Source organism: Scatophagus argus, chromosome 18, assembly GCF_020382885.2.
Source record: "Scatophagus argus isolate fScaArg1 chromosome 18, fScaArg1.pri, whole genome shotgun sequence".
NCBI lineage: Eukaryota > Metazoa > Chordata > Actinopteri > Scatophagidae > Scatophagus > Scatophagus argus.
In genome coordinates this window covers 14,208,699-14,218,261 of record NC_058510.1, presented here as the reverse complement: position 1 = coordinate 14,218,261, position 9,563 = coordinate 14,208,699, and the positions used below count along the sequence as shown (strand labels likewise).

The window sequence follows — 9,563 nt, the reverse complement described above, 5'->3', positions numbered from 1 at the left end:
TAAGGTATCTTTGTACTAGTTAGAACAATTATCTATATTAACACAATCATCTTTATTCTCATATTAAAACAATAAAGAAATAAACAACCCGTTTTCATCTTCTCTTTTTAATGTCACTGCTGGTCTACAGTTTCAGAGAGCACAATGATGCAATTCATCAGAATAAATCCACTGTAAACCAATATCATGTGAAGAGAAGCCTTCATTTTCCAGGACACGCAATGTGACATACATGACCAATATTACCTACACCAGATTTTCTGATTAACAAGCTAAGAGCTAGGAACGACAATTCTAGAATGATAATTTTCACTGCAAAAATCAAAACAGTTCCCATCTACATTTAATATGATACCTTTAATTTACTTGCTTTTGTCTAATACTAATAAAAGTTTATCCTGGGCTTAAATTTCAAGTTTAGGCCACTACACCAAATCAAACGGCTGTGACCTTTGACACCACCATCCCCCTGCCCATCCATTATGTGACCCCTGAACTGTCTAAAATGAGAGAAAGCGACAAAATGCACAGACAAATACAGAAATACACAGTCTTCCTCTGCTTTCAGGTGTAATTTCCAACATTTGTTTTTATCAAAAGCATTTTTCTGCTGTAAATGTGAAATATGAATCTTAGATATGTACAATCTCAGACACATATACATATTGTTCCCTTCGACAGATTTTAGCAGAAGAAAACCAGTGATGCACTCTGATGTTACTTCCTCTCAGACTGAATCATTGATGAGAACAAAAGAACAAAAGAAGAGATGAGACAGCCCAATATTATTAAGAATGTGGAAAAAATAAGATAACAAAGACAATGATGTATTGTACAGGCACTGGTATCAGACAATACCCATATGCCTGAAAATCACATTAATTGTCATCATTTAACACTCATTTCCCCAAATTTAGTCAGACTCAAATGGCATCTTCACAAACTCCCCACTAGAATCTAGAAAAGAGTCTGAATGAAGCTGAAAGAAATGTTTCACGTGTTAAGACTGATGGATCCATTGAGGGAAGAGGTCCTGTGCGAGAAGCTTTATCTTTACTACTGCTTGTATCCTTACTACGATTCTTAGAGAAAAAAAATCTTACAAACTAGAAGCAATATCAGCATAGGCCAATAGGATGAGATGTGTTCTTCAAAAAAGCATGCTGGTGCCTCTCAGCTGCTTAGGACACTTTGACTTCAGCATTTGACATGGTGAAACTCATTCCTCCTGCAGCCAGCAGGAGGCGCTCCGTCCTGCCCATTCAAAGGAAGCATCTGGTGGGTGGGTCATTGGGTGGTGGCAGGGTTGGAGGTGGAGGCACCAGGTCCTCCAGGGGCCTCCCCCGTTCATCTCCTCTTTACAGTGTTTTCAACACAGCCGGATTGTGAAGAGAGAGCGAGCCCGGGCAGCCGTTAGTCATCAGCATCTGGTTTAAAAGGAGGATCACCATCTTCAGAGGCGACAGGGAAGGTCTTCTTTCCTCGCCTCTGCACGTGATCTTCATTCCTCTTCTCCAAAGCCACAATCTGTTAGAGAGCACAGGAAGCATTTACCTGGTGGTTCAAGTATTTTTCTCCAGTTGAATCTCTCTACCACCAAGACTCACTAACTGTGTGTGTGTTACCTCAGCCACAAATTCTGCTTCATCCTCTGCACCAATGGGGATGTCCAGTCTACTCACAGCGTTGAAAAGCTCATACACACTCATAGCCTCAGTCACCCCTCTCTTCTGGAAGAACTGCAGTGCATACACATGTTAAGAGTTGGGTTTTATTCAGTCATTTCAACTTTAAGTAATTCAAATAAGGAAGCAATTATATAAATTATCTGCAGAAAAACATCTTTAACGATGGAAAAATAAATAAGAATCTTCCATTTTATATAAATATTTTGGGAAAACACTTAAATGTTCTTCTTAATAAATTTAAAAAAAACAGCTAACAAAACCTGGTTCCAATTTTAATTAATTTAATTTGTACATTTTATACATATCCCAAGGTGACAAATCCTGCTAGTTATTAGTGTACAATCACCTGAAAAGTTTTGTTATGTTTTCATTACTTTAAAATGACACTTTTTTAATCTCCAGATGGAGAAGGTTCTCTTCCACAAAATCTGCCTTGTTGGATTGCCATGTTTTTACAGTACCCCAGGATGGACAAAGCAAACACCAGCTCTAGAGAGGGCCTATAGCAGTTTTTAGTATTAAAAACACTGCGGTGGACAGTATTTAGTGGCCACCGCAGGAGAGAGTAAGATGAAGGGTGTTAAGTAGGTTGCAATCTGCATCCCCTCCACTAAATGTCACTAAATACCACACACTGTACCTTTACAAAGTAACGTGTTACGTTGCCTAAAAACATTCAACAAAAACCTCCAGCTCTGCTTTGTTATTTCGGACAAAGTGACAAGAGACAATAAGACAGGGATAAAACCTAATCATATAATCATGCACAAACACTGTAAGGCTTCTTATCTTTGTTTAATCAGAGTCTTTCTGAGTCGTCAAGTGAATCACTTCTAACAAGAACTGAATTATGTAGATTGAATTAGCCGTTACCGTGGAAACATTCTTGCAGTCCCTGAAGAGAAACTCCAAACCATGAGGATGGGTGGGCTCCACAGACTGACTGACATCTATCAACCACACCTACAACACACACACAGACATCAGAGCAGCCCTGTGGTGGGTGACAAGGATTCACAGAGCATAACTGTGTGAAGGCAAAAAGGTTAAAAAGACAGAAGAAGTCGTACCTTTCCTTCGTGCCACAGCATGTTGTATTCACTGAGATCAGCATGAACCAGATTACACTCCTGATACATCACCTGCATCAGCTGCACAGACATTCACAAAGGGGAAAAACATACTATCAATAACACCTCAAAGGACTTGAAGTGTAGCACTGAACACACTGCATGTTTGGAAGAGATGCACCTTCATGCATCATTATGTGTACAAGCAGTACAAAATATACGTACATGTAGGACCTGGTAGAAGGCGTCCTTCATGTCTTCTGAGCCCAGCAAGATGTCTTTGAGTTTGGGAGCAGGAACGTGGTCTTTACCAATGAAAGACATCACCAGGATGTGTTTCTTTAACAGCACCACCTCTGGACAGGGAATTCCCGCCTTCTTCATCCTGAAAACAAACACACACCAAACTTCCATTAGTTCCATTAGCATGGTGATAAAATTACACTTACTAATATGTATAGTTCTGGCAGCAGCTGAAGCAACAGTGTGTAGTATGTAGTATTAACAGTAGCTGAAGATGCAAGACATTTTAATTTTTTGAGTGGAGAAGAAATGATACCTGTACCAGCACTACCAGCATTAGTAAGAGCAGTAGTACCAGTAGGAGGGAGTTTACCTGGTCAGGTTGTGCATCTCCTTCTCGGCCCACAGTCTTATGATTTTTCGTGGGTTAAGTTTGCTGTAGCGATCTATGAAGCGATAGTCGTCTTTGATGTAGCGGTCTCTGTTCTTGAACTCGTTGAGTGTCGTCTTGAACACCTTCAGCACAACTTCATCTGGAACAAGCTGCTCCTCCAGGCTGACACAAAAAGATCACGTTTTTGTGTAAAATAAAGAGTGCTTTGGACTTGTTGACGGGTGTATTTTTCCTTCGCAAACACTTTTTGTACTATGTCTAGCTAAGGGTATTTTTATGGACTTGGGTAAAGACAGCAACATTCTTGAGACTGGCCTTTATGATGCATTAGGGATCCACCCACCTGCCTCCGTCGGCGTGGAAGACGACAGACTCTTTTCCAGTGCTGATGCACCCGTTAATGTTCTCCAGCACGCCGGCATTCACCATTTTATACATCAGCAGACGAGTACGAGGGTCCACCGCTTGTTCCTGAGGAGAAAGGAAGGAGATCTGATTATAATGGAGAAACAAGTATCTGTGTGTATCATTACTGCTTGTTTGAGCAATGCGTGTGAGGGCTGTATAGCTGTGCGTACGGCAGTGGAGTGCTCCTTCTTCTCATGCAGTCTGGCACTGCGTCTCTGCTCGCTGTAGCAGTGCTGCTTCAGGGAGTTAAACACCTGATTGGACAACTTCAGATCCATCCCCAGCCCATCACCAACATGGACCTCTGGAGCAAACTGAAGGAAAAGGAATGGAGGATGTAATGATGCCTTCTTATAAGCTACACAGAAAGTACACAGATCACTGTTACAGTTACACTGGTCATGGCATCCTGAGTGACAGAGACTCATCCATCAGCATGACATCTGAGTGTGGTTCCACAGACTGCACAAAGATACAATAAGAATCAAAGCGTTCTCAACATTAAAGAAATTAAGGTTCAAATAAAGCATTTTGAAACTTTCAAGACTTTGTTCAAAGTCTGGTTCCAGAAAGTACAGAAGAAAAGCAACAGGAAGAGATATTTCCAGGGAGCTGTATGATGTTAACTTACTGAACACAAAGCTCTCTGAATGAATGTCTGTATTGTCTGTATGGCTTGTGAACCTCTGTAGTGCTCCTGCGTTTTCTGTTTTTGCATGCTGAATAAATGAAATTCCTTCTATGAATAAAACCCAGCCCAGGATTTGAATAAATCTGATTTGATTTGACTATAATCAGACAGACAAACATTTCCTTAAATAAATCCTGATGTCCGTCTTCCTTCAAACGCAATTTCTGGCTAAAGCTAAACATTCACAGAAAACTGACAGAAAAGTCAGTCAGTCCAGTAAGTTGTAGATGTTTTTGTTGACTCTGATGGTATCTTATTTGTTATCACCCTTTCAAGCAGCAGCCTGTTGATTAGTTATTCCACTCGGCGGCAGAAGGTGTGAATGGGTAATAAATGACGTCAGTGCTCGCCCTATGACGTGACTTGCTCTGTCACCGTGTGCTTGTTAAAGACCATGAGGCTGTCTTACGTTGTCCATTCGTGCAGTGTTCTTGCGGCCACAGGTCACCTCGTCGTGTTTAGTGGTGATGTTCTTGCCTTTCCCAGCGAAGCCCTTCCTGGGTGTGGTCTGGGGTTTTTCTGATCAAACACACAGAGTTTTACAGATATAGTGATAATTACATCATGGACAGTAACTTAAAAGCCCATTTTAGCCGAATCACAGGAATGTGAATTAGATTAAAATCACCAACAGTTAAAACAAAATTAACACATCATGTTGTAGCAGCAAGAAATTAACCTTTCTCTTTCAATATCAAATGAGACTGATTCAGTGCTAGAAAGGTATGTTCCCAAAGATGTAAGGTGAAAAGGCAAGTGGACAAAACGACAGGAACACAGTCAGTCAACAGCCCTTTACTCATTACATTTGTTTGAATGTTGATTTAATTTGATAGTATGTTACAAGTTTTAGAAGGTATTATGTTTGACCACCAGTGTTCTCCTTGAAGAGAACAGGAGCTCCAACAGCTATCTGGCCTCTTTGTTCCTGTGTATGATGCCTAATATTGTTTTTTTTTTTTTTTTTTTAAACTAACTATCAGACACCGACTGAGGCTGAAAAATGCTGCTAATATTCCACTTAGTATGACTCACTGGTGAAATGGCACGTGTAAGTGTAATTCACAGCAGTCGCTGCCTGTTTAACTGGCATATCGATCACAAAGAGATACAAATGAATAAGCCTAAAGAAATTAGTTAACAACCAACCAACAAACCAACAACGACTGAACAGTATTTAACAGAATGTCGTTTTATTACCACAGAAACATGAGTCAGTGCCAGTGGAAAGTGAACACACTATGCTGGGGCTGTGTGGTACTGTCTTCCTGTTTTTTTGTCCAACCACTGTTGGTATGTTACCAGCTCTATAGGGGTCGTGTCTCGTGTCCTGCCAGTCCACCTCATCCTCGGAGCTGTCGCTGTCTTCATATGGATGGACCATACGGTAGTTCTCAAAGGAGATGGACACTGGACACAAACATCAAAAGACATTATTCCTAACTTGTGTTTACACATATTTTCTTCTACTGCTGTCAGTAACCGTGCCTGTTGTATTTTCACAACTGTGTCACACTGCTGTGGTTCTACCTTTGCTGTCTCCGTTGAACTTCTTCTCCTCCCGACGGAGCTGATCATCAAACTCACGGTCAAACTGCATTTGCAGCATCTGGGCGAGCATCAGGTCACTGGTCGTATCGCAAACTTCATCTGACAACAACAAATCAGTCCCAGGACTGAAAGAGAAAGAGACAGAGAGAAAGTAAAGGATAAAGAAAGAAGAGATCATAAAACATTAGAAAAACTACTTGAGAAAGTCAGAGAGACGTAAGGATGAATTCCTTCCTCATGTCTCAATGAATTTCATTTCCATGAACTTTCAGTTGAATAAACAGAAAATAAATAACTGCTAATAATTTTCAAATTTCTACAGTGATCGTTTAGACTTTTATTTCACCACTCTGTTGTTAAAAATCGCTGTTCACAGAAAGCTAGCAGCAGTAATTATTGTCTTTATCTAAACTATCTAAATTGAGAGCAGGGATATAACTACTACAGAAAGAGTGTCTGTGTCTCAGCTGTAATCTCCCACTACATCACAGTTCAAATTGATCAGACAGTGATCAGATTAGATTAGACTAGATTTAACTTTATTGTCATTCTAGCATCTAACCAGAAGTACAATAAGCAGTACGTGCAGAGATAAAATACCTACAGTATATGTACGTACAGAGTAAGATTATTGCTATGGATATTTTTTGCAGATGGTATATACATTTGCTATGTACATCAGGAGGTCAGCAAATATGGTTAAATTTACAGATGGATATATACAGCTGATATACAGTGGTGTATAGTATGTACCATACTATTTACGGTTGTACAGTATATAAGGGTCTCTGGATTAAAATTTACAATAACAATAATGGACTAAATTAGTGTGATTTGCTGGCAACATAGTATAATTGCAACTACAGTAAGATTAAAGCACGAAGACAATCCGGCGTAATGAAGCATTTTACACGTTAAACTTACTCAGCGAGTGTAGGGAAGGCATTGTTCTCCTCATCCAACTGTCTGGCCAGCTGCTCGCTCATCACATCAGCCAGGGAGCAGGATGGAGCTGCCGGGGCCACCAAACCCCACGGGCTCTGGGGAGCAGGGCGATAAACAACCAAACAAATAAACAAACACACATGCCACTGATGCAGTTGCATGCAATCCCCCACAAAAAAACAAACAAACAAAAAAACGAACAAAACTACCATCCCTGACAATATGGCAACATAGTATTAGTAAATTTATACATTTCATATCAACTTGAGTTCAATAGATTATTTATAGTCTTTTTAACAGATGAACAGAAAAGGGAATGCATGGTGCACTATAGGACTGGATGAAAGCCAAAAGAAATTTGTCATTTACTACGTCATTTTTACAGTGACAATAAACAGGGTAATTAACCCATGGACCCATGGAGAGTCATAACGGTACAGACAAAAAAGAAGAAGTCGGTAAGAAATATGTTCAGGCATGTCTGAGCTGAGCCCCGCCCCCACTGCGCTGACATGCCTTGAGAGTCAGTCCTCAAAATTTATTGGCTAAATTAAGAATATTTATTTATTTGTTTAAAAGAATAATTTTCCATTGGACACGTTCAACAACAGCACGACTGAATGAAATTTATTTAAGTCTCAACCCTGAAAAAACAGAAGTAACTGCTGCTGACTATTGCAGATCTGTTTATGGGTACAATAATTGTACCAATAAATTTATTCACAAGTCGGTCTTGTGATTACTAACACGGGCAAAAAGTTACTATTCAATCCTACGAAAGAAAACAACGAAGTTGTTTGACAATCGTATCCAAACATTGTTAAGAGTGATATTAGCTGTTGGTCATTCTTAATTTAAGGTTCCCTAATGGCTAACTAGCGACTGAAATGAAGTTGTTATCTCAGATAAAACAGCATCTCGACTTATTTCAATGAGTAAGTTGTGCCAAAGTAACTTCAATCATGGCACACCGTCTGGTCGACGGCAGCTGAGTTAACGCTATCTGTCAGCTCACAACTTCAGCCTTTTAAGGAGAGGACTGTCGATGAGGCCATGTTGGATAACGAATAGCAAAAGCTAACGCTAGCAGGTCAATACTAGCTAACTGACCTTAAGTTAAATTACGTGTCGACACAACAGAAGAAGACAACTAAGAAGAGCAGCTTCTTACCTTTGGTGTTCCTGCTGTGACTCCTGTTTGATCCATATCCTGACAACAATTAATCGATTCTTTCCGTGAAGAGTGAATGGTGGCTAGCTGAACTAATGTAGCACTCCCTGTGGGTGGATTTGTCGACAAAAATGCCCTGAAAACGACACTAACAACAACGTACCGCGATGTGACACGTATAGGCAACTGTTGTATAAACGTTAGTGAATATAAAATGACAGTTTACAGGTCCGTAACAAAGGTTTTTAAAATAACACACAAGTTGAAACGAGGTAGACAGCCTTTCTCTGAGGTGTTTTCCAGCTAAATGGGCCAAATGTACAACAGGAAATACATCACTGCCTGGAGGCTGAGGTACACCTTCACAATAAAACCTCCCATGCTATTATCAAGAAGTATTTTAATTTATTAAACTTTATCAGCTCTATGTTAGCTGGAGGTTACGCTAGCTGAAACGAAGGATCAATTAAACGATTAGTCGACCGATAGAAACTTGGTTATGAAAATAAATCTATTGTTTGAGTAGTACTTTAAGCCAAACTGCAATTATTTTCCAAATCCGGCTTCAGCATGAGGATTTACTTTTTTTTTCTGCTTTTTTAAGTAAACTATAAACGTTTTTGAATTTTAGATTTGACATTTGAGGATGTTTAACATTTTTAGAAAAAAAGTTAATAGGTTAATCATTAAAGTAATTAACGCATAACTCAATAACGAGTGAATGAACAATGAAGTTAGGCAGAAATAAGAGCCATACAAAAATAGTCTGAAATACAATTCTGTGTGATTCTTACATCGCAAATATATCACAGAGACTGGATAAGTTCACATAGCCTACCGGTAAAAACTGCATTTAAAAAATGGTATCTATTTTTACTGTCAATTTTACTATTGCTGTTGTTAGAAGCAGTTTAATATAAGATAAAATGTAACTGATTAGAGTTAGAGAGGAGGAAATATAGTACCAGAACAAGAAACAGACAGCTATACATATTTGTATATTTGTATTTATGTTTGCAAATATGCAAAGAATAAATACATATGTTTAAAAAGTATATACGCATATATATGATAAACAACAGAATAAATACCATGTAAAATGTATTAAAATTAATTGTGTATTAATTATAAAATTTATTTTGTGTTTGGCTCGCTTCCTTCAGCCTATACATGCACATAGGCGCGTAACCGTATGCGCGCACCAGCTACATCGTGTGCGTGTACAACCTACAATCTATCCAGGTTGGCTCGTGAACGCGTATGGCCGTCAGCAGCTGTCACACAGACCCGAGCGTCCAGGTGCGTCAAGTTAGATTGTGTTAATAGAAAAAGATAAGAAACTAGTAGAGTTTGGTTTCAAAATAAAAGAAAGGAACTTATAATCTTGGGAAAACTGTGTGAC

General features: G+C 39.3%; 1 protein-coding gene across 1 annotated transcript; it reads right to left on the bottom strand.

The window, feature by feature from the left end:
• Positions 1–91: 91 nt before the first annotated feature.
• Positions 92–8,499, bottom strand: riok3 (RIO kinase 3 (yeast)). The gene is made up of 13 exons (XM_046371663.1): positions 8,162–8,499; positions 6,970–7,085; positions 6,025–6,170; positions 5,797–5,904; positions 4,904–5,013; positions 3,974–4,117; positions 3,739–3,866; positions 3,375–3,557; positions 2,984–3,143; positions 2,759–2,839; positions 2,562–2,651; positions 1,626–1,739; positions 92–1,527 (listed from the first exon to the last, which is right to left on the bottom strand). The coding sequence occupies exons 1-13, from the start codon at positions 8,195–8,197 to the stop codon at positions 1,414–1,416; spliced, it is 1,530 nt and encodes a 509-aa protein (XP_046227619.1). The 5' UTR covers positions 8,198–8,499; the 3' UTR covers positions 92–1,413.
• Between the last annotated feature and the right edge of the window lie 1,064 nt (positions 8,500–9,563).